Source organism: Candoia aspera, chromosome 8, assembly GCF_035149785.1.
Source record: "Candoia aspera isolate rCanAsp1 chromosome 8, rCanAsp1.hap2, whole genome shotgun sequence".
In the NCBI taxonomy this organism is placed as follows: domain Eukaryota; kingdom Metazoa; phylum Chordata; class Lepidosauria; order Squamata; family Boidae; genus Candoia; species Candoia aspera.
The window spans coordinates 7,111,948-7,137,728 of record NC_086160.1 but is presented as its reverse complement, the minus strand read 5'-3'; the positions used below and the strand labels follow the sequence as shown (position 1 = coordinate 7,137,728).

General features: G+C 40.4%; 1 protein-coding gene across 1 annotated transcript in view; it reads right to left on the bottom strand.

Moving 5' to 3' along the window:
* ANAPC4 (anaphase promoting complex subunit 4) overlaps nt 1–25,781 on the bottom strand; it is a 33,708-nt gene that overhangs the window by 4,161 nt on the left and 3,766 nt on the right. The window contains exons 4-26 of the mRNA XM_063310474.1: nt 25,510–25,584; nt 25,275–25,301; nt 25,132–25,176; nt 22,492–22,576; nt 21,719–21,829; nt 17,943–18,026; nt 17,388–17,474; nt 15,618–15,682; nt 15,461–15,503; nt 15,304–15,380; nt 14,715–14,815; nt 14,585–14,636; nt 12,643–12,698; nt 11,364–11,410; nt 9,899–9,955; nt 9,460–9,516; nt 6,933–7,026; nt 4,539–4,636; nt 3,268–3,329; nt 1,483–1,521; nt 1,297–1,398; nt 1,108–1,185; nt 60–230 (exon numbers count right to left, since the gene is read on the bottom strand). Coding sequence (XP_063166544.1) covers nt 60–230; nt 1,108–1,185; nt 1,297–1,398; nt 1,483–1,521; nt 3,268–3,329; nt 4,539–4,636; nt 6,933–7,026; nt 9,460–9,516; nt 9,899–9,955; nt 11,364–11,410; nt 12,643–12,698; nt 14,585–14,636; nt 14,715–14,815; nt 15,304–15,380; nt 15,461–15,503; nt 15,618–15,682; nt 17,388–17,474; nt 17,943–18,026; nt 21,719–21,829; nt 22,492–22,576; nt 25,132–25,176; nt 25,275–25,301; nt 25,510–25,584 — 1,713 coding nt within the window. The remainder of the gene's footprint in view (nt 1–59; nt 231–1,107; nt 1,186–1,296; nt 1,399–1,482; nt 1,522–3,267; nt 3,330–4,538; nt 4,637–6,932; nt 7,027–9,459; nt 9,517–9,898; nt 9,956–11,363; nt 11,411–12,642; nt 12,699–14,584; nt 14,637–14,714; nt 14,816–15,303; nt 15,381–15,460; nt 15,504–15,617; nt 15,683–17,387; nt 17,475–17,942; nt 18,027–21,718; nt 21,830–22,491; nt 22,577–25,131; nt 25,177–25,274; nt 25,302–25,509; nt 25,585–25,781) is intronic.

Here is a 25,781-nt window from a genome sequence, read left to right as displayed (position 1 = left end):
AAGTAGACAGACAGTTAAACTGAAGACTAAATTACATCAACATTGCAACTGGTTATCACCTTTGACCAGAATTCCAGTTAAATTCCATTTCCTGGTTCTCCTCTGTACAGATGGATGATAAAGGTAGTTGAGCCAAAATTCTTTCCTTCCCCTCTTGTTCTAAGTTCTCTGCCAGGATGACCGTTATAGTTTCGTCATCGTAAAAATGAGCATCAAGACAGCTGTAGAAGCTGGACTCAAAGAAATAAAATCAAGTTTCACACATTTTTATTGTTGTAATGAAATTCAAAATATTTATCAGAATTTTTGCAGTAAAGCACTATATGAATGTTCTCTTCTGCTTCTTTACATGCTTGCATACCAAACAATATTGAATACACCCATGATATGCTTCAGCAGGAGCTAATTTGAAACCAGTGGCTTTTGAGAGCAAGCCCATTTCTCATACTGGAATATTTTCTAATAAGGACTTTGGCTATATATCCTTATATATATTCTATATTTTCAATGGTTGGTGGGTCATTGAAATTTTCTCCCTAACAAGAAAGCTGTGGCAAGTAGAACTTCCTCTTCTACAAAATACATAAATAACATAAATATTTTTTCCTTCACTTATTCAGTTCTATTTATTAGCATGCATTTTCTATCCTTTTGCCAGGTTTTAAGTTCTTAGATGTAGAGCTGAACTAGGACCATGGAAAGTCCTAATTAACTGCAGCAGCTTAACCAATACACCACAACTGCAACTCTTTATAATGTAATGAATCACTGAATTACTTGTTCAGGTTTTGGAAGGTTCTCACAGACCAGCCTTTCTAAACCTTTTGACCCTGGAGGAGCCCTTGAAATATTTTTCAGGTCTCGGGGAATCCCTGCACATTCAGGCTCAAATATAGGCCAGAAGGTACAAAATTGTTGTATTCGTGTCACGGGTAGGCCTGTCTATATGCATTAACAGTGTTCTTAAACTAAAATAAAGAATGAAGGGTACCTCTTTAATGTGAAGTTGCCCGAATTTGAAATATTTTTTTAAATAAATTGTAATCTCCTAGGGTACACCTAGTGACCTTGGGGAACCCTGGTTGAGAAACCCTGTCACAGACTGACCTTGTATCAGAACTTTCATTGACACTGTTGTTCAGAAAATTTCCAAAATCCACAGCAAGTAGTCCATTATTAGTAGACCTAAGAATCAGAAAAACATAAACTGATATTAGAGGGTATCTGAAGATGTTTTTGCAGAATTGTATCAGGGTATTTGAAAAAGAAAATGAGAAAAGCTCAGTGTGATCATACCTTGAAATATCTGTGTGCCTTCTCAATATGTAGAGTTTGGAAACTGAGTTCTCTAGCATTGTGAATAAAACATAATGCAAATTGTACGATTTATCATGCCACCTGCAAAAATAATTTTGACTGTTCATTAGTAACAAAGCATCAATGATATGTGAACCAATTGTAATAAAACAAGCATATACTTACAAAAAGGGCAACTTAAGCAGCTGAGATGTTGAATCCTCCCTAAAGTGGGAAAGAAATGATTAGAAAAGGGTCTGGAATTATAATATGCATACTGTATTTTTTTTAATCTTTTCAATTGTGTCCCATTCATGGAGACTGCATGGACTAGGCCCTGCAGTTTTCTTGGCAAGATTCTAGAAGTGCTTTGCCGTTGCCTCCTTCCTAGGGTTGAGAGAGAGTGGCCCAAAGTGACCCAGCTGGCTTTGTGCCTAAGGTGGGACCAGAACTCATGGTCTCCTGGTTTCTAGCCCATTGCCTTAACCACTAGACCAAACTGGCTGTCATGCATATTGTATATACTAAAGTAAATACTGTATGGATTTTTATATAGTCAGATCAAGACTAATTGTGAACTTAAGGTAGTAGGCTTAAGAAACTTCAAGATTTTGCATTTTATAAAATATTTAGAAAAATGGGAGTGAAACCCTCAAAATAATCTAGTCACTGTGTAGGTTAAGCTAACACCGAAAACTGATTCTCTTCATGTGTGACTGGAAAACAGGAATGGAACAATGGGATCAAAAACATGGTTTAATTTAAGTGTAAAACGATGCATACTGGGTTTTAAAAAAACTATATTCACACATACACTGATGGTATCTGAACTGTCTGTAAGGAACCACATAAAATCTTGGGGTGACAGTAGACAGCAAAATGAGTTGCTGAGTCAGTGTGTGTGCCCACGGTGAAAAAGAAAAATTCCATGTCAAGGATGGAAAGCGACTGAACATTAAAATCCCAATATCGTAATGGCATTATACAAATCTAGGTATGGCCACATCTGGAGCCCTGGTTACTGTTCTGGTCAACAGGTTTGAAAAAAGGTACAATAAGACCTGAAGAGGGCAACCCAAATTATGAGGATCCTTGAACCCCTGTGAGAAGAGGCTAAAATATTTAGGACTCTTTTAATTTTCACTCAGAAAAAATGACTGAGGAATAGCGGGGACACAACTCCAATATATAGCATCATATATGGCACGAAGAGAGTGAAAGTGATAAATGTCTTTCTCTCCTAAAGCACTACAGCTGGGGGCTAGCAAACAGAGAAATCACAAGGTCAAAAGTAAGTATTTCCTGAACCAGCCGGACATGATTAACCTGAAGAATTCATCCCCACAAGACATGGTGTTGGCTGCTAAGCTGTATGGCTTTAAAAGGAAATTGGATAAATCCATGGAGGACACAAATATCACTCTTGAAGACTTCGTGTTACCTCCAGGTTTGTGGCAGCAGGTCGCTAAATACCAACTGCAGGGGGAAAAGATGGAAGAGGCTTAGGCCTTCCTCTCCTGCTAATGAGAATCCCAGAGGCATCCGGTTGGCCCCACTGGGACACAAGATGGACCTCAGGCTGAACCAGCAGGCCTCTTCTTATGTCTTGACTGGGAATAAAACAACACCAACCAATACACTCAACACTTCTTTACAGACCAAAATGTAAAGATCCACACACCCCTCTTCTGTGGAACACTCCCAAGGGTAGATCAGCACCCACCCTATGGTTTTTTGGGAAGCCATTAAAACCTAGGTTTTCCAGAGAGCTGTGGGAATAGACTGAGAGGAGGAAGACCAGGCATGGGTTTAGATGTTGCGGCTATTCCTCAAGGTGCAGCTGTTCTGATTCTATTGCACTTTATGATGGCTGTATGATTTGTTCCTTTGTGAGGCGCTTTGACCTTCACTGGACTCAGTAGCATCATAAGCTGTAGTAAGTGAAGTAAACAAAATAAAATAAACACCTACCTTTTTGAGGCCTTATATAAAGGCATACAAAACGCCCGATGGACAGTTTTTCCAATCACATCCTGGAAAGGAGAATGAAAAAGAAAATCTACAAGTAATAGAAAGAACTACTCAGAGCAGCCCAAACAGTAATTCTGGCACAGCAATAGGAGTATTGGCTCTTGGGGAAGAAATGGGAGTACGTACTAACATTTGTAAGGTTAGTTCTCAAGGATTTAAACAAATCAGAAAACTACAACGAAACCCTGATTAAACAGACCCCAATTTAGTGGACTTCAGATACAATGGACCAATTTCTTGTCGAGACAATCCACTAAAATAATGGATAAATCCACTGCATGTGGAGTAGCCTGGATGAGGGAGCTAAATTTACGTTAATATTATCTTAATTTTACAGCATGGGTAGTGATTTATGCCATTTGTGTAATGATGTGAGCTTCCTTCCCAAGATGGCCATAACATGAAGGACCAAGGAACAAGTCCTGCTAATATGAAATTGTGGTTCATTTCTGTGGATTCTACTAGAACTGCAGATAATCAAAAAACAAAACTGGGCATTACTTTTTCTAAACCTAAGCTTTCTTCAGCTTGAACTCCGGCAAAGGATGACAACATCACTCCTCTCCTAAACTTCTGAAGAATACCCAGAAGGCAGAAGCTTAATGAATGCAACAGGGCAAAGGCTCTCAGAAATCCAAATTTAAACCCCAACATTTCCATTTGCTTGCAGCGTTAAGAGACCAGCTCCTCTTAAACACTGGCTTCGTTCCACTTTAGGTATCTTCTAACTTACTTTCAAAGTGATGCAAGGTGGGTTTTCAGGTGTTCCATGTTCAGAACCACTATACTTTTATCTCTCAGGATCACTGGTACATGTTTTATTGTGTTGTTCCCAACATTTACTAATAACACCACCTTTAAGTTACTTCCTGGTCAGATCTGACTCATTTTTACACCACTCTCCTTTTATCTGATCCAAATCCAGACATTACTTAGAAGGTGGTGAGATTTATTTCTGGATCTATGCTTACTAGGAAACAAATGGATCACAGATGATAGAAAGGCTGATCCATAGATTCAGCTGCTCTATTTTAAATTTCACCATTTCCTTCATGAATTCTGCTGTTTATGGTTTCCCTGTCCTTGTGATTCATTTTTTTAAATCTCACCGGTCCTGGACCATAATAAAATTATATATACGTAACAGTATATACAACTGAGATCAACTTGATGGCTTGATAGCCAAATCTGATACATCCCTTGATACTCACAGCTGGCTTTTGGAGACATTGATCAATGATTCCTTCCATTCTCCTTTTTACAAAATGCAGTGATTTTTGAGGGTAGTATGGAAACAGCAACGGGCTTTCTAAGCAACATTTCAAAGAAGGTCAAATTAATGACATCCACGAGAAAAGTTTATATTTTTAATAACACGTTCTCTATTACTAGATACTTTATGGAAGAAGATCAGTTTGTGAACGGAAGCAATAATGAGCTTTGTAACAACGGAGGGAGTTGCACCCTGTTTCCTGCTGGAAAGACATGCGGTGGGTGGAATCTTGCGGGCTGCCTTATTTGCCCTTCACCCCACTTCAGGCCATTCTCTGGAGCTAAGCCTCTCCACATTTTTCTGGTGGCATTTTGCCTTCCTGTGTAAAAGCTACATGAAACAACAGCAGCGATTCCCAACCTGGTGTCTTCCAAACATGTTGGATTACTGCCCCATTTTCCATCAATGGAACAGCCTTTCAACACGTCTGGAAAGTCCAGGTTGGGAGGGCCTGCAACAGAGAAACCACGGCCAGCTGCCAGCTGCCAGCATTTGGCCCACTCACAAGGCAACGCAGACACAAAAGAGAGGCATTTGTGCTTCCATGTGAGTCTCACTTTATGTGAAAAAACGTGCCCTTCACTTTTTAAGCATTTATTTTAATATTGCTCTGCCCATGCAAATTCAAAACAGGTATCTCCCATGTTGTAGTCTGGGGAATACAGCTGTATAACCAATTCTTATTTCTAGCCACAGCAGATACTATCTTTAACCTCCCACCCCACCCCATCTCCTCAAGATATCCCCCAGATTTTACTTGATCACCAAATATATTTCAACCCAATCATGAACCGTTATTATAGTTAAGCCTGTAATAAAGGTGTTGCAGCTTGAAAGGCACCTCTTCAGCATGCCAGCCAACCAGAGAGTTTGTTTTATGACATTCCGTTCCATTCAACTCAATGGGCTTTCAGTTCCTCCATTCAATAATTAGCCATAATTAGTTCTATGTCTACGTAGCATGACCAGTATTTATTAGACTGCTTTTCCTACCCTTTGGGCAAACTCTGATTTTTCCTCCGGTCTTTAGATACCTTCCCTTTTATACAGTGATAGTGCTGTGTCACTTTTTAGTGGTTGGAATTACAGGTAGTCCTCACTTAACGACCACACTTGGGAAAAGAATTTCAGTTGGTGAAGTGATCATTAAGTGAATCCAACCCAATTTTACTTTTTTTGCGGTGGATGTTAAGCGAATCACCGCAGCTGTTAAGCAAACCATGTGGTCGTTAAGAGAATCACATGGTTCCCCATTGATTTTGCTTGCCAGAAGCCATCTGGGATGGTCAAAAAATGGCAATCATGTGACTACAATGGTCATAAATGGGAACTGGTTGCCAAGTGCCCAAATCTTAATCACATGACCATGGGGACGCTGCTATGGTTGTAAGTGTGAGAACCGGTCATAAGCCATTTTTTTCAGCACCGTCGTTAAGTCCAAACTGTCACTAAACAAATGGTTGTTAGGTGAGGACTACCCATAATTCATTTTTTAAAAGTACATCCAACAAGCTCAGGTTTTGCTGATAAAAAAGTGCACTTGCTCAACTCCTCCCATGAACAGAAGGAGTTTTTCTTAAACTAGGAACAGAATATTAAATTTAATTTATTAGTTTTAATGCATTTCAGAAGAAAATGGTGTAATATGTAATTTTTCCAAATAAATCACAACTACTGGTATAAAACTCACTGCTGCTTTGAGTACTGCATCCAGTGTTGAGTAAACAACAATTAGAGTAATTGAGTAAACAACTATTTAAGGAATCATACAAACTAAGGGAGGTTCAGCAAACAGCAAGGAACTAAGCCCTTTGAAGCGTGAATGAAAAAATTGCAAAAGGTTAACCTTGGGAAGGCTGCAGAGGAACATGATAGCACTTGAAACGTGAAAAAAAAATGGGACAAAGAAGGTCCAGATCTATTTACTCTCACTCCAAAACGCAAGACACTAAATAATGGTTTTAAGTTATTGGAGAAGAGAATGTTAGGAACAATGTCCTGAAAGCAAGGCAGTTTGACAGTAGAACCAATGCCCCTCCCCAAAAAATACTGGGCTCCCCATCAACGGAGGTGTTCAACTGAAGATCAGACAGACATTGGACCGAGGGATCCCTTCCAAAGCTATGATACTATGAAGGGCCAAGAGAATAGGAAAACCACATGACCAGCTGACCCATCTCACAGTCCTTCCTACGGTCTTCACAGCTCAACCAACCGCAGCCATCAGTTCATCTCTGAACAATATACAACTTTGTTTTGCTTTGGCCAGCTTTAGCATTGTCAACTATCTCATATCAAGACTGTTAGATTCTAAGACGGTTACACACAGTACCTTTAAGACTGTTACTATTTTGAAGGAAATTAAACCACTGGTTTCCGTCTGTGTTAGGTGGAGATACGAGATCATCATCTTCATCTTTTAAGTACTGAAAAGAGAATGACTTGAATAAGTATCTGGAAAAAAAAGTGCCAGTATTGCATGTTTTTCTCCCAATCTGAAAAAAGTGCCAGGAGGTCTGCTTTTCCTCTTCTTTTGAACTGGAACAAGAAAATCTGTTAAATCTCTAGTAATTTTGTTGTAAGGCCTTTGAAAAGTGGTTTATGGCCCAGTCTCCAATCTGTTTATCACAGCTTTCCTCAAAACAGCATGTTATCTTTGCAGAGTGGAACAATTTATCAGAAATGGTTATAAACCTTTGCTCCGTGAAACTAGCAGCTACAATCAGTGCCTTGTGACTGTCAGTTGTTCATTAAGTGACACATTTTATGTTTCAATATGCATCCACAAGTCCTTTGGCCTTGCCATAGGAGAAACTCCCTGCTTTGCTCTGAGTGGTATCATGTTCACCAAACACCTGCTTCACCTAGCAAGGGTCCAGAAAGAACCCTTCCATCTATTAGGTGCTGCTACCTTTGAAGCCAATGGATCTAGGGCCCAAACAGATACAGAAAAGCAGGCCCACAAATTCCAACTGCCACACCTTAGCAAAGCATGGGGAAGGAACACCTCTTAGTGAGAAACAATGATGCTTAATCCTTTTGTCATCATCTAATTTTTTCCTTTCTGCCACTCCCTCCCTGAATTGCATTTCAGAGATGCACCGGTGATTTTGCAAGAGAAAGCAATTGGTGCAACATGGGATGAAGGTCACCTGCTCCTGATCTTACTTCTTCTCTAAAAACTGGACTTTTCTTCCAACATTCTTGCAGATGTTCAGTATCAATTAGAATTTCTCCATGCACAGCTGCTGACAAATGGAGAGTTCAGTCTTACGAATGCCCATGAAACAAAATATATAGCTCCTTCATTCAATTCTTCACAATAGCTACCCTTCTGTTGAGTTTTATGGTGGTAATTCCAAGTGAACTCTAGGTCATAAAAATGTTCCTTGCAGAACCACAATATGTAGTTTGGACAGATTTGGACCTGAAGTTCTGCCATATTTGTGTCCTGTGGAGTCCTTGGTGCTCTCTCAGTTCAACTCTGATGATGGGTAATGAAACATCTGCAAGCAAACAACCAAGCTCAGAGAGCACCAAGGACTCCATAGTTCAACCCTGAGCTACAGAGATTCTCTTCTATTGATATTTGAGTCCCTCTTACTAGGAGGCCTGAGCATTCAATCCTTCCTTATTTACGGTCTGATAAATATGAGTGATTGATGGAGATCCTTTTGAGATGAGAAAAGATGAAGTTCACTGGAGGTCCACTGGCACTGGAAAGTTTTTGAAGCTCCAGAGGCAAAACAAGGAAGGGAAAATTGCTTTGAGAGTTGAAGAGAGATTTACAATTATCTCCTTCAAGCAACCTTCCAGGAAACTGAAGATCTAGCCAGCAAATTCAAAGGCAATAACCTCATGTTAACCTCTCACATAATATTTGCATATCATAGGCATGCTCCTTCACTGTGCTTTCAGCTCCAAAAATGGCTTAAAAAGTGAACCCCAACATGGCATTCTCCAGATGCACTAAGGCTCTGGAAGTATTGAGACTGCAATTCCAAGAACTGCATGGTGCAACCAGAAACCCAACCTTCCAGAACATCCCATCACTCTTTAGCCCACTGGAGGTAACCCACTAAGCAAAGTCCTTTATGAAGTTCAAATTTAGGTTTTAGGCCATGTAGCAACAAAGGAAAGATCCACCTAGGTCAGAAATTTTCTTTCCATATAAAATGTGCCTCCAGAAAGCCCTTTAGGGCTCCCCATAATAAAAGCAAAAATGCAATTAAGAGATACAAATCATAATGGCCATATATTATCTTCAGCATCAGAGGGAGTACACTCTTGAATTTTTACTGCCTGGGAAATGAATGGGATGGTGCTATTGGCTGTAGGAATAGATTGGATGGGCATTTTTTCTGATCCATATGGCTCTGATGATCAAAATAAAGAATGAAGGAACTGAGTGAATTATGCAAAGTCCAGCAAACACACTGAAGCTTGACAATGTGGCACTCGCAGGTGTCATGTCACTCACCTCCCCCATCAGTACTGTCTACGCAACACTCCCCACCTTTAGAGAAATTGAAATATCTCAGATTTCCTATGACTGTCATACCTCATGAGATTTCAGGCAAGAACACCACATCTTGTAAGAGCCTAGAAGATGCAAGAGACCATCAATCTTAGAGGACTCATTCTTTCTCATTCATACATTTTGCATCGTTCCATTGTGCAAATTCCATGACACACCCGTGCCCAAGAATCTTCCCTACCTGCAACATATGCTGCTTAATTTGACTCCAGAATTGCAGACTGCTAAACTATCTCTTGCTGAAACTCAAGCTGGCCAACTCTTCATTTCTCAAGAACTCCTTGGCCCATGCTGTTACTCAGTAAAATGCCTGGCATATTACCTGCCCAACTCTTTCCACATTAAAGTATTTCCCTTTACGATTGTAGAGTTCAGGTGCCTAGAAAACAAACAGGGAAGATGGTAGACAGGTTGCTTAAAAAGAACTGGGAAGCAAGTTTATTTTTAAATCCCGATAAATTCTGCTGGCCTTATATCAGCAATAAATACTTGATTTGAGAATTGGTTTAGTCCCAATTTAGCCCCAACACTTGTTTAATTAATCAACAAATACAATATATATCACACCATTTCACTGGGTTTCAACAGTCCTATATAATCACAGCAAACATTTTATAGCCTTAAGGGAAGTGGCCAAAAGATATGTTTAGCTACATCAAGATGGCCTGAACATGTTCTTTTGAAAGAAGAAACCCTCTCTCTCTGTGGAAGTATCTTCCAGCTGGGCAAATAATTAAGAAAAACAAAATAAAAAACCTTACTTCATTGAAGTGTTCAGTGAGAAAATCAGCCACAAAAGTGATATCTTTCTGAGTCATCTTTGAGAAAAAGAAATACAACAAATCACTACAACCACAAACTTACATTTTAGGCATCCACACAAAATGCAGCACAACTGAAATCAACAGCTGTCACAATTCTGCAAACCAACAAACTGACAGAACGACATTTTCAAATGCCTTGGACAGAAAATACAAAGCAGTAATGCAATAATATTTTGAAAAGGAAACGTAAGAAAGCACAATTAAGTTAATCCTAAGATCCTTCCAATTGCTTTTATGTTAAACAAAGCATCCTTTTAAGAGGACCAAGCTGAGGAAAACATAGAATCATTTGCTAAGAATAGTTTGTCTGGCAGCACTGGCAGCTTCAAAATAATATTTTCATTTTTCATTTGTGAAGGAACTGTGCACAGCCAGGAAGAAACAGAACCTAACAGCAGGGTGGGTGGGTGAGTGAATGAACCACCCAGAACTGAATTCAGCTGAACACTGAGCTGGTTGCACTGGAGAGATACTCTAATAGTTTAAGGTGGTTTGCATATTCTTTGTAAAAGTCCAGAAAACCCCCCCAATAATTTTCAAATTAATCAATAACATTCAATCAGCAAAATTTGGGGCTGCCCATCATGTTGACATCTAGGCTGTGAATGTCCAATACAAGATTGCAAAGATGCTTTTGGAAATTGAATCCTGTGCTCTGGACTGATCACACAATGGAGGTCTTGCATTTCTTAATCCAGCTGCCCCAACCCATTCCCCAAAACTTGAAGTCAATCTTCCAGCAATTAGCTTCTTGCTACAGGCTGGGGAAATGCAGCAATGAATCCAGATGACTAAGAACATTGGAAAACTCTCACACTCCGAAGCAACATACTGCCTACCCACCATGAACTATAGCTTGTCAAGTACTTGCTAACTTCTGCCTGATTTTGAAGTTCTAAAGAGGTCTCAACAATAAGAAGTCTAGCAAGTAGGTCATACTAGGCTTGGAGAGTCATGTGCAAAGCTGGCCTAAGTGGTGGTCAGAAAGGGCAAGGAACATATGGAAGTCAAGTCTTCTACAACACATTAAAATGAGCAATATTCCATTCAACCCTACAGCCTCCAATTCTTTCAGCACTTGTGTCCAGAAATAAAGCTCTGAAAATGGTCAGAGGTAGAACACCTGTCATCAAGGGAAGGAATGTATCAAATGCAATGCGTTTGCTTTACTTCATTAAATGGGTGGGAGGATTGTGGGCCTTCCTTAAATGTGCCATGCAAGAACATTCCATGGTCTTGCTACCTGTGACTTAAAATTAAAAAAAAAAGGAACAGTCTGAACCGGGGACATACAATGTCAAGAACCCTTCCAATCACAAATAGTAGGCTTATGATTGAGTTGATGGATCAGAAATACAACAGGTACATCATCTATGTGCATAACTGACTACGTGATTATTACCTTGTTCAGTTCAGGAGGAACATGATCCTCTGACATTCGTAGCATGGCTGAAAAATAAAACAATGCAGTATGAAGATATGAAGTCCACATCGGCTTTCTTTGTTCTAATTTCCTCACTCTTCCCACAAAACAGAAAGATAGCAATGGTAAGAAGGCTTTATCTTTCAAAAGCAACAGCTGAAAGAAAAGATTATGATTATGATTATAATCATAATCATAATCCCAGGGAACGTCCTGGGATCTTGCAGTCTTCCCCCAAGTCTCAAAAAAAAGGGGGGGGGGATTATGTACAAGAATTAGGAATGTATAAATTGCACTATTTCAGGAACAGAATAAATATTCTGAGGAAGACTAGAAAGTTCCAGAGGACTTTGCAAAGATTCAGGGAACTTTAGAAAGTCCCATTTTTCCTCCAAACTCTGCCAAGCGAGCTGTTCGTGGTGTGATCCATTGGTCCTCTGGAAACAAATCTTCCAACATCATTCACTCAACCATGTTCCTGTTGCCAGTAGGCACTGGTTTTCTTGGTCCCAATCCAATGAACTGATTTTCTCTTCTGTGAGAATGTGCAAAATCTAAGAGCTGCGATATCCTTTCAAAAGACTGAAATGATTAGCTTCAAACTGCAAGTTTATCATTTTGAGGGGTGCAGGGAGTGGGGGAAACCTGAGAGCAACTTTCCCCTCTTCTCCAACCCCACCTGCCTTGTCACCAAACAGCTCATTCCACCAATGGGACACCTAATTTGATTGAACCCCACACTGGCATCTGTCCATTTTCTTGGCATTTAGGAGGAAGAAGGCTGGAAAAAAATGATATTCCAATAGAAGAGAATATACTTATTTCAAGGTTGAACTGTGAAGTCCTTGGTGCTCTCTGAGCCTGGCTGTTTGCTTGCAAACATTTCATTACCCCATTAGGGAATGTCATCAGAGCAAGTGAGTAGCTACTATATATAAACAGGCAGTAAACCCCACACTCCCTCACACTAATGATGTTACCAGTTGGGTAATGAAATGTCTGCAAACAGCCAAGCTCAGAGAGCATCAAGAACTTCACAAATGATATTGCCTTTCCTCTACGCAAGTGAAAGGAAACCATTCACATACTCCATCATTGTAATTGGTAACTAAACTGAAGGGGAAGCGATAAATGTCCTTGTGTACATCTCTGCCTTCTGGTTGGCACAATCCCACCGCTAACTCTGCTTCTTAAGAGTCCCACCAAGGAGACACAAGTCTGAGAAAGGAGTGTTTAGAACCAGCACCGTCTTTCTTACCTACATAAAGCCAACGGAAAAAGGCTTTGAAATTTTTCATGCTGCTGTCTATCACTCTGGGAAAAGAGAGAGAGAACAGAAATGATCCTCTTAAGTGGCATTCCTCAAGGGCCATCTTGTTTTTGGAAATTATTTGGAAATGATTATATTTATCATTCATTTATTTGTTAGATGTACATTCTGCCTTGCAAACATAAGGAGGCATGTGTAGCACATCCTCCTCCTGTTTTTCCCCAAAACAACCCTGTGAGATAGTTGGTCTAGGAGGCCTGCACAGTGCTTGGGGTCAAAATGTGAAAAGCTGCTTTAGAGCCCACACATAGCATCTGTCTGCAACTCCTTAAGCCAAACCCCTCTTTTTCTGGGATTTTGCTGCAGCTATAGAGGACAGCCACGTAATCCTGGGAAAAGATGTACAGGTAGTCCTCACTTAACAACCATTTGTTTAGTGACAGTTCAGACTTACAAAGGTGCTGAAAAAACTGACTTACAACTGGTTCTCACACTTACGACCATTGCAGCATGCCCCTGGTCACATGATTGCAATTTGGGTGCTTGGCAACCAGTTCGCATTTATGACCATTGCAGTGTCCCGTGGTCACATGATCGTCATTTCTGACCTTCCAGACTGGTTTCTGGTAAGCAAAATCAATGGGGAACCGCATGAGTTGCTTAACGCCCATGATGATTTGCTTAACAACTGCCCCCAAAAAGGTCGTAAAATCAGGTCAGATCCACTTAATGACTGCTTCACTTAGCAACTGAAATTCTGGTCCCAATTGTGGTCATCAAGCAAGGACTACCTGTAGCTGCTTTAAGCAGTCATGGTCAGGTGCCACTTGAGCAACCTGGGTGCTCGAAAGCATCCTTTTGCCGTTGAATTCCAAGCGCTGCACAGCCTTTACAGATGCGCCAAGAGATTTTCAAAGGGGCTGAACACTCTTGACTCGGGGTCGGTTTAATCACAATCACAAAATAGGAACAACCACAAAGTTCTTACTTATAGTGGAATTCCAGGCTGTTAGTATCAGCTTTAACCCAATACACAGACTCAAGATATATTGGCTCCAGCAATGTACCTGGCTGGCAATAAGCAGATACAGAGACATCATTAGCCACTATAGTTATAGAGTCCCTCAGACCGCTCAAAGTATTTCTCATATACCATGCTGGTGATTTTTTTACAATGATCTATAATGTTGGCCAGCGCTATTATAGATCTGTGCAGAATGTCACCTCAAAACATTTAAAACTCAAAAGTTCATGGAACATTCCGTTTTGAGTGGAAACTGGGCAATTTTAAGCATTCTGGAAGCGTCTCGACCCCCAAATGGCCAGGTTTGTCCATTGTCCAATGGATTCGCGTTTCGTGAAGTTCTGAGTTCAAACTGTTTCAGAATGAAACCTTCTGCCTAGCCGTGTTACCTCCTGTGACAGACAGTGGGGGCAGAATGGCTTAGCTAGAAATGCAACGCAAAGGGGTTCCGTGCGTTTTACCGGGCAAGCTATCCAGCAGGGAGTAAAGCAAGGAAGCTAAAGGACATTGACCTTTACACCCCTGGAATCCCAAACTGTATTTTAGACTGCAGACTGGAATACTTAAATAACAGAGTATGAAGGGTTAAACCGCTGAGCTGTCGATCGGAAGGTCGGCGGTTCGAAACCGCGCGGCGGGGTGAGCTCCCGCTGTTAATCCCAGCTCCTGCTCACCTAGCAGTTCGAAAACATGCAAATGTGAGTAGATCAATAGGTACCGCTTCGGCAGGAAGGTAACGGCGTTCCATGAGTCATGCTGGCCACATGACCCGGAAGTGTCCTATGGACAACGCCGGCTCTAAGGCTTAGAAACGGAGATGAGCACCGCCCCCTAGAGTCGGACTCGACTGGACTTTACGTCAAGGGAAACCTTTACCTTTACCTAATGAAGGGATCAGTTACTTACTGGAGAAGTTCATTTGCTTTCAGAATGAAGGAACCCACTGCAGTAATCGCTTCTGTAAATAAAAGAGTAAATATGATTTAAGGCCAGCTGAGTGTGCTCTCAACATCTAACCAATAAGACCATGCCATACCTTCTATTCCAGATGCATCCAATCCCAGGGACTCATACTTCTGTTTCCACAAAGCCATGCCTTTCAGCTCACTTAAATGGTACAGCAAGGCCTCAGAACCACTATCAAAGCAACATTAATTCCATTAAAACAGCTGAATGAAAGATCTGTCAGGGTACCAAACGCAAGCCATAAAGATGGAAAAGGAAAGAACAAAAACATTGCATTTTTTTCTTCCTGGACTTTGACTGACTGACTGATGAAACAAATCAAGATGGAAATAGCTTTATGGGGTCTCCACTTTGTTGTTGTTGTTGCTATCATTGGCTCTGCCGTGTCAGTGAGCCCTCTATTCTGATGGAGTGTAATTTTTGAAATGGATCATTATTCACAGATTCAGCCTGATCAAGGGGTTCCTTGTCCAGCTGGGAAGTACAATAATTCCCCCCCCCCCTGTTTAACAGAATAAAGTGAGGTAGAAAAGGACACATTTCAAATGACTTCAGGGTTTAGGACTATAACTGAAAAAAGGGTAATGATAATATTCACAACTCTCTAAGTTAGGAAACATTACAAAGGTATCTAACTCAATGCACATCCTGAATTTTACCTCTGCAAGTGACTGATCACAAGCTTTTGAATACTGGAGTAGGAAGACTCCATGGACTGGCCAAGTTTTTTTAAGCCCTGTGGGAAGAAATTACATCTTTGTCAGGCCAGGTGAACCCACACAAACACCAAGAATTTCAGTTTATATGCGGACCTACCTTTACCGTTAGCTGGTTCATTAGCAGGGCCTGAAGTTCAATACTATTTGGAGAAGAAGAAGAAAAAGAAAAAGAAAAAGAAAGAACACAGCTTCTTTTTTCCTGCTGATATAATTATCAAATTTGGGGAAAGACAGGATCTTGTGGTGATACTTACCTCGCTTTGCCCCACAAAAGTAACTGCATGAATTCATCTTGCACAGAAGTGCCTGTATTCTTCTCCTACAAAATGGAGATTGTTTTACCAAGGCATTTCAAGTCTCTTACTGAGTAACCACAAAAGAGGACTCAGGATGGTGGTTCTGCAAAGGGGGCAGTTCTCAAGGATTACAGGCAGAAAGAGCAGGTTTAGCCCCCATCGAAACATTATCTCTGATTTTATTCCTTTCCTTTCTCCATATGACGTTTCCGTTTTCATTCCCAGCTGATGGTGGCTGATCTCTGACAGCTATGCACAGTCGGACGTGATTGGAATTTGGATGGAAATCAACAGGAAATCTCAGTCTAGTAGACTAGACTGGCAAATTCAAAAGAATTCTGGTGGATGGCGTGGACATGTAGCCACTGGGATTCAAGCTCAACTCAGGGGAGCCTTAATCTTTACTAATCTACTTTTTACAGCAGATTTATATCCTACCTTCCATTCAGGGGTTGAGGATGACATACATGGGGATCCTTTCTATTTTTCCCCATCACAGCCACCCTGGGAGTTATATAGGCCTGGAAAGAATGACTGGCCCCAAGTCACCCAATGCGCTTCTGTAGTTGGAAGGTCTCCCTCACCCTAGTTCAGTGTCTTAACAATTACGGGTAGTCCCCGCTTAACAACCACAATTGGGACCAAAATTTTGGTTGCTAAGCGAAGCAGTCATTAAGCGAATCTGACCCAATTTTATGACCTTTTTTGTGGTGGTTGTTAAGCAAATCACCATGGTCATTAAGTGAACCACATGGTCATTCAGCGAATCATGCAGTTCCCCATTGATTTTGCTTGCCGGAAGCTGGCTGGGAAGGCCGAAAGAGGCAATCGTGTAACCGCAGGACACTGTGACAGTCGTAAATGTGACCCAGTTGCCATGCGCCCAAATCGTGATCACGTAACTGTGAGGACTCTGCAACAGTTGTAAATGCGAGGACCGCTCATAAGTCATTTTTTTCAACACCTCCGTAAGTCCAAACCATCACTAAATGAATGGTCATTAAGCAAGGGCTACCTGTACAGGCACTGCTCTTCGAGTACTACACCAGAGGACTTATAATAATATAGCAGAAGCCTGCTTGTATCTTGAGCCTTCCTCCTTTCCCACTCCACCCCCCCACAATCTATTCTGAAGGGCATGCAAGGTGGTCCTTCCTAACAGAGATCCTCCAGGAAAGCAATGCCTTGTAGGGCAAAAAGATGATACCAGAGGCATCTGCAACCACATACTTACCAAACTGAACACATAATGCAATAATTTATGAAATTTATTAATGATACTGATAATAACAGTCATGGGCAACTGGCAGAGTTCAGGCTTGCAGGATCTACTTCGTTTGGGTTCTTTATTAGAACCCTAAGGTCCACCAATTGCACAACAAAGGGTGGGACTGGAAACAAAAATAGGCAAAATTCAGGAATAGGGTTTTCTGGCGCAGATGCGAAGCCCAAGAATATCCTGTATTTGAAAAACAATTTCTCTTTTCCTCCCTGCCACCTAACTTTGCTACTGCAATGGCAAGCAAGTCACCAGCCTGTGCCTCAGCCAAAGATTTTACTGACTTTCCACAGAGAACGTTGCAGATTCAAGTTCTTCCAGCTTCAAACGCAGGAGAAATGTCATGAGTTGGTGGCAACCGTACCTTTTATACAAAAATGTATATTAAAAATGTACTAGGTAACGCAGCATTAAAATAATACTTGGAAAGAGAATCATTTTCACAATACCTGCACAAACTTAGTTAATCGTGAATCCATCTGCATCAGTATTTCTTCCCAAGCTTCACACATACAAGTCAGTGAAAGCTTTATGTACTGTTTACAAATAGAGAAAGGCATCAGTGTTATGGGGAAAGGCATGAATTGTTCATTCCCTTATAATCGCATTCTATCTAGCTCAACATACAATTTTCAGACATAAAACAACCAGCAAACATAGCTGTAACAAGATAAAACAATTACAAATTAAAATAAACCACCTGCCAAGACCAGTATTATCATACAAAAATAACGATTATCTCCATGGTGGATTATACTAAGAAATATTAAATCCCCCCATGATGTTGCTCACTTGAAAATAAAACCTATATAGTAACATTTATTACCGAACAAGTGTGCTAGTATTTCAACCCTGTATTATGAAAAAAAAGGAATCATTTGTTCTGGAAGGTTGGCTAAAATGACTTTAGTAAAGTACAAGTGCATAGATTTTTAGCACTACCTACTCTACGGAATATCTTGTGGCTGGTACAATATGAAAAAGGGGAGATTTTAATACTGTACCTGGAGGAGAGTTGAAATGTGTGTAAATTTTCGGGCCATTCGAGTCACTTCTGGTAAATAGGTTGAGAGCAGACTGGTATCCATCTGAATCAGAGAACCAATTTCTAATCAGAGAATATTACACGTCCTCTACTAGCAGTGGAACTTACTACAGCACAGATAATCTGGAGCAGGGGTAGGGAAACTGGTGCCAGAGGTACCTGAGCACCTTCAGAGGCCTCCTGAGATGGCCTCCTGAGATGCCCTCCTGGCTTTCTGCATTCATTTATTTATACCTTGGGGCTAGCACAAAATTGCTGGTGCAGTAGAGGGTAGGATCATCCTTAGGTAAATGCTTTTGTGATGGTTTCTCCTCAATGTGACATCCATTTTATAAATGGGAAGACCATTCTCTTGGTTACTGAGAATGCACTGATAACTCAACTAGTGGAAAGGGGTCGTACTCTTAGTTTATGCATGCAGTTGACTTATTATGAAAATCTATTGGAAGTATGGTAGTATCTAGGACTCTGTAAAGGAATGTAAAGGCAACCTTGGAAGCTATGAAGGAGCCATTAAAAGGGGGAGAAAGGAAGGGTTAGAAAGAAACTCAAAACAATCCCGCCTTGATTTTGTTCGGTGGATGACAGAGAGAAGCTTCGTCAAGCTTTCAAGGATCTGTTATTCTTCCTTACTACAATATAGAGCAGGGTTCTCCAAAGTGGTCAATATCGACCACTGTTGTTGTGGTGGTGGTGGTGGTGATTTGTAGTACTATTAGTTAAAGAAGTGTTTATTAAAGCATTTTCATATAATAAATAGTTGGGGGTCGATGAAAAATCTGAAACTTCATGAAGGGACCAATGAGCTGAAGAGTTTGGAGACCCCTGATATAGAGCATTCCTGGAATTCCTGCTATGCCTGTTTCTTGACCTGGCCTATCTTGAAGGGCTGACAGACTCCATTCAATGAACTGGGGTGTGGGGTTCTCATCACCATGAAGAGATCACTATGCAGGTACATTCAGACACCTTAATATGACACTGATTAGGGATCACTGGAAGTGTAGCCATCTAAAGAAGCAAGACCTGGAACCCATATATTCTTGGAACAGTAATGTCTTCATTCAAAACATTTCATTCTCATTCATTCTGGCTCACACTGGTTTGGTGCCAAATGGCACTGATATCAATTTTAATGCAAGCTCTGCTTTAGCGTTATTAGACTGATATTCAAATCAATCCAATGAATAGTCAAGAAATAAGACATTCTAAGTTGTCAGCAAAGAGCAAAATTATTCAAGGTTGGAGATGTTCTCTCAGGGCTCAGGAAGTTAAAGCTTTTTAGTTTTAAGCGTGAACACAACTCAGATTTTTAAAACAGTGGAATAAAGGTTGAATGAGTTTTCCTTCTCATAATACTAGAGCTTAGAATCATTAAAAGAAATTGACAAAGAAGTTTGAGATACATTACATTTCACTTGATATTTTGATAGCTGCAAATTAAATTGCTATAAAGGGCATAGATCAGGTTATATCAATAACTAACACCAATTCTGGCTAAAGGGAAATTTGTGGTCAAAAACAATGTATCTGCTTGATTGGTTGACTGATTGATTTACAGGGCTTATAGGCTGTTCCAATCACAACTAATTCTAAGCAGTGAACCATTTCTTCCCCGTAACTTGATTTAAAAACAGAAACAAAGCATTCAAATGCTAATCCATAAAACTAGAGCAAATAAGAAAGATGACCTTGACAGAGATATGCAAGATCTGTTACCAAAACAATGAGGGGTGAAATACATCTTAAATCCACAACAGACAGAAAATATGCAGAAGAGGCTCAGATGGACACCTCCCTAATTCGCATGAGTATGAGAGGGGGAGGAAGTAAAGCACAATCAACCTTGCAAGATTCTGTTACTATAGCCAATATTTTTTTAAAAAAATAGTTCTAGCCTTCCTGTACAGTTGATTTCTTGGTTTGGTCTACATACACTGCCCGCACAATTATTAGGCAAGTTGTACTTTTGAGGATGAATTGACCAAGTGCTCTTGGTCAATCCAAAATGCTAACAAACCTCAAACCTGAATATTTAAGGAAGTAAAAGTGAGGTTTTGGCTTTCTTAGGATCATATCTATGTGTGCACAATTATTGGGCGACTATTAGTGTGCAGAATTATTATGCAACTAAATGAAAAACGAAAATTCCCCCATATCACTCGTTTATTTTCATCTGTTAAAGTGAGGATAATAAACAAACAACTCAAAATTTACAAATAAACATTTCTGGCATTTCAACCAAAAAATCAGTGACCAATATAGCCACCCTTCTTTGCAATAACAGTCATAAGCCTTCTGTTCATGGAGTCTGTCAGTTTCTTGATCTGTTGACGATCAACTTTTTGTGCAGCAGCAACCAAAGCCTCCCAGACACTGTTCAGAGAGCTGTACTGTTTTCCTTCACTGTAAATCTCCCGTTTGAGAAGGGCCCACAAGTTCTCAATAGGATTTAGGTCAGGTGAGGAAGGGGGCCATGTCATTCTTCTTTCATCTTTGAGGCCTTTACTGGCTAGCCACGCAGTGGAGTACTTTGATGCATGCGATGGAGCATTGTCCTGCAGAAGCATCGTGGTCTTCTTGAAAGATGCAGACTTTTTCCTGTACCACTGCTTGAAGAAAGTGTCTTCTAAAAACTGGCAGTAGGTTTGGGAGCTGATTTTGAGTCCATCTTCAACCCGAAAAGGTCCAACTAGCTCATCTTTAATAATACCAGCCCATACCAGTACCCCACCTCCATCTTGCTGGCGTCTGAGTCGAAGTGGAGTTCTGTGCCTGTTACTGATCCAGCCACGGGCCCATCCATCTGGTCGTTCAAGAGTCACTCTCATCTCATCAGTCCATAAAACCTTTGAAAAATCTGTCTTCAGATATTTCTTGGCCCAGTCTTGCCGTTTCAACTTACATGTCTTGTTCAGTGGTGGTCGAGTTTCAGCCTTCCTTACCTTGGCCGTGTCTCTGAGCACTGAACACCTTGTACTTCTGGCACTCCAGGTAGGTTGCAGTTCTGGAATATGACAGCACTGGAGGATAATGGGTTCCTGGTAGCCTCACATTTGGTTCTTCTCAAATCTTTGGCAGTTACTTTGCGTCTTTTTTTTTCAACACGTTCCTTGCGACCCTGTTGACTATTTGCAACAAAACGTTTGATGGTTCTGTGGTCGCGCCCCAATATCTTAGCAATTTCAAGAGTGCTGCATCCCTCTGAAAGACTTTTTACAATTTTTGACTTTTCAGAGTCAGTTAAATCTCTTTTTGGCCCATTTTGCCTGAGGAAAAGAAGTTGCCTAATAATTATGCACACCTTGATATAGGGTGTTGATCTCCTTAGGCCACACCTTCCCTCATTACACAAAAACACATCACCTGATATGCTTATATCCAATAAGCATTCAGGTTTATACAGCTTGGAGGTGGAAAATATGCATAAAAATGATGATATGGTAAAAATACACCCTTGCCTAATAATTGTGCACACAGTGTAGTGGAGCTGACAAAAAAAACCAACCAACCAACCCAGGAGCAGATTGGGAGAAAACTAGGCAAAATAGTTAGGTCCTACTGGTGAATTTCCAGAACACACTGGTTCAATATAGTCAGAAGTAGTGTGTGATGGTCTTATGCAAAAAAGTTAAGATAGTTACTTAGAAAGGTTTTGACACAGCATAGAAGAAAACAGCATGCAGCAGTAATTGAATGACCATTATTGTTGAAACACTCTGCCATTCTACTTACTTGGAAGTATGTTATTTCTGGATCGCTGTCTGGAGAAATGTCTACTTCTGTAACAACTGAAAGCGATTTCAAGTCACTTGATAAGCACAATGCAAGACACGAACCTGTCACCTGGAAGAATTGGATGGCAAAGTTATAAATTAAATTTTCTTGGTGCTTAACAACAATTCACACTGCAAGCTGTTGAACTCTTTCTGTCTCTTCAAATCAAGCGATTACAGATCTGTGGCTGTTTATTCCAAAGGAAGTCCCACTGTGTTCAAGAGAAATAAGTTTGCTATAATCTGTTCAAATCATGGTGAATTTACACCTCATTAAAATTCAAATTGTATTTGCTCAAAATACTTGCTATAAGGAACCCTGTTTTAATTGAATAATACAATTATTTTCAGGGGTTTTTTTTAAATTAGGATTGCCATGTGTCCTTTGGGGTTTGGGATTAGAGTGACTGAACCCATTTATATTAAAAGCTAAACATGCAGTTTTATTCAATACAGTAAAGAGGTAAATAAGCTAGCGATTCTCCAGCTGGATCTAAAACTGTGACATGGGAAGGCAAAAAATGCATAGAGCACGGTGCCAACTTTCAGTAATTTAATGTGGAATTTTCAAGAGCCAACTCTCTTCCATATTTTCAGATGGGAAGGGAGTAAGTAGGAAACTGTTTTGAACATCTAATAAAAAAATCCAGCTGCAAAGCAAACTTTTAAAGGGAAGAACATTTTAACTTATTTCCCAGCTGAACAAGTGTGATAGTGAAAAGAATTACATACCCCTGTGATTGTTGCAATCTTGTACATTCCGTAAGCATAGATCTCAATAAACCCATTAACGCCTCCAAGAACCAGAGCATTAAGCCTACATAGAAATGTTTTTAAAAAGAGATAGAAAGGAAGAGAAAGAGAAAGAAAAAGAAGGTAATCACAGATGCAGTAAGGTTAGAAAACAGATGTGTTAGCCATTGCTCTGGCATGTGTATATATAAAGAAGGAAGAAGGAGTCCTGGCCAGGCCATTATTGCTCAACTAGAGTTTGCAACAATGTCAATTAGCATAGTCAGTGGGGAGAAACTTTAGCTGAGCAACAACTGGAGGGCCACGACACATTGTCCATACCAGATATAAAGTATTTATCTAACTACCTTTCACCAGACTTGGCATCCAAGTAGTTTACAAATACAAACAAACGGTGGATCCATAAAACAGTAACAGCCACTATTAGAGCAATTATTATTATTGAAGCACGCTTGACATATCTTCTTAAAGCCTGGAAGAATTTTAAGGAATTGCCTGATGCCCCCCAAAATCTAGCAAGCTACCTTAGCGACAGCATTTTACTTAAGGTCATACATAAAAAGCCCTCTTTGGCTGATTGTGAGAAGTTAAATAGGTTGGCCTGGTTAGTCCATGGATGAAAGACCATCAAAAATCCTAGAGCCATAGGCTAGATTTGGGAAGTTGAAAAACGTCCATGTTGTTGCCAAGAAAATGACATGGAGGTGTCCATGAAGTCGTCAAGAGACATCCTCAGCTCAAATCTATTGTGAATTTTCTAGACAGAATCAGGCCAAACAATTTGGAAGGCCAAGATCAACAGCCTTAGAACTCAGTTCCCAGCTGCAATAAAAAACTCTTTTTTAAAGGAAAAATGTGATTAGTATCTGCCTTGCAGATACTAATGATAGGGAAAAAATGTATCTGCCTTGCAGATACTAATGATAGGGAAAAAATGTCAAAGGTAGAATATTTTTGATAGGACAAGTATCCCTTGGGATCATTCACATTCCCACCACAAAGGATGGAGGAATACCGACTGATTCAAAAAGCAACCGTTTTTACTAATCCCCTTAAATCTTGCTGTTCAAAATGCCCAATGATATTTAATTCAACAGTTATTTTTGAAGCATGTCATGCCACTTCAGATTAATCAAACAAGTTGATGTTGCTGGTGTCCCTTTTCAACATGTTTGCTTGGCATGCAACTGATGGAACATTACTACAACCACTGTAGTAATTGTCTCTCTTTTAACAATAGCTTGAAATTTCAGTAAGTCTGAATATCAGTTGCAGTTCAATAACCAAAACCTGCTTACAGCATTCTCCCACTGTTATTACCCCCTACTGCTTCTGAATCTGGAAGATTTGGACCATTTAGATATGAAGGTAAGGAACAGAGGTGCGCAAAATATTTGGGTTGAAATATTCTGATTCTGAGAGAAGTTCCAGCTTTATTGGAAGGGTTCTGACATCGTTCAAAATGGACCACATGACCTCAGTTTCACATTTGGTCTGTTTCAAGGTCAAAACCTTCTGGGGTGATCAGGAGTCACACTTCCAGTAAAGCTGGAATGCTTCAGACTCAACATGTTTTAGGTAAAGGTAAAGGTTTCCCTTGACATTAAGTCCAGTCGTGTCTGACTCTAGGGGGCGGTGCTCATCTCCGTTTCAAAGCCGAAGAGCCGGCGTTTGCCCATAGACATTTCCGTGGTCATGTGGCCGGCATGACTAAACGGAACGCCGTTACCTGCCCACTGAAGTGGTACCTATTAATCTACTCACATTTGCATGTTTTTTAACTGCTAGGTTGGTAGGAGCTGGGATTAGCAACGGGAGCTCACCCCGTCATGTGGATTTGAACCGCCGACCTTCTGCCAGCTCAGCAGCTCAGCAGTTTAACCCGCAGCGCCACCGCGTCCCTTCAACGTGTTTTACCTATCTTTATTTAAGAGCTTTTGATGAAGTGCTCCTTACAGATTTGTCTAACCCAGTTTCAAAGCCATTTAAGTCAATGGCTATCAATTTCTATATTTATCATGTGTTGTGTGGTTGGGTACATTGCAAAATCCAGGAGATAATCAGCAAATGAATGATGGAAAGGCCTCATTTAAACAGGACTGCTTTTATCCTCTGCTATAGAAATCCAACAGAAGCAGGACTGGCAGCCTTCTTAATATTGAAGCTCCACCAACATAAAGTTACTCTTCAATGATCGCATAAACTGCTTTCCCTAATCCAGTACAAGTTGAACTGGAACTACAGGTCCCAGAATTCCTACCCAGCCTCACTTTCTAGTCCAAACCCAAAAAGAGGACATCCTACTGAAAGAGGACTGAAAGCAAATTTTATTGGCTTCCTGAGCAAAACTTGATGGATTTTTTTTTAATCCATTCAGTTGTGTCCGATTCTCAGAGACTGCCTGGACAAGTCCCTGCAGTTTTCTTGGCAAGGTTGTTTGGAAGTGGTTTGCCATTGCCTGCTTCCTAGGGCTGAGAGAGAGAGACTGGCCCAAGGTCACCCAGCTGGCTTTGTACCCGAGGAAGGACTAGAACTCACAGTCTCCTGGTTTCTAGCCTTAACGCCCACAATCAGAACCATGTTTTTTTCTTTTGGAAATAAATAAAAAAGTATAGTTACCTGACATCACCCATGAGTTTCATAATCTCGTCAGATTTTTCTTCACTAAAATATAATAGTCAAGATCAGTTAAAAGAAGCATCTATTTATAAACACTTGTTCTCAAATATCTCAAGAATAAACAAACAGAAGATGAGTTTTACCTGAAGATTTTTGCTGTGGTACTGTAGCTATATTTTAAAAAAGAAAAGGAAGCAGATTCAGAGAACTGCGCAGATGTGCAAACAGGCCACAAATTTGGTCATATGTTCAATGTCAGAAACTGCCCTCAGTTATAAAAATGACTTCATTCAACTATCAAAGGCTGGTGAAGATCAACAGGCCAGGCTCCGTGTGCACTTCCACAACCTCACTGTTTCCTCCTGACAACACACTTACTTCTTTGGCAACGCAGGCAATTTAGGGAGAAGAAGACTGGATTCATCTTCAGCATTATAAAACGAAGTGAGAACGCTGAAATGAAATAATGATTCTTAGATTTAGTTCCTGGAATATCCTGGTAAAAATAAAACTACATTTCAAAACCTTCCTCCCAGAAATGTAGTTATAAATCCCAGAAGGACTTGAGGGTTGAGGATTGCTTTCAAAAGAATTAACAGAAACTCGGATCTAAATTATTACCTGTATTCTGTTTGGTTTTTGCTCTTAAC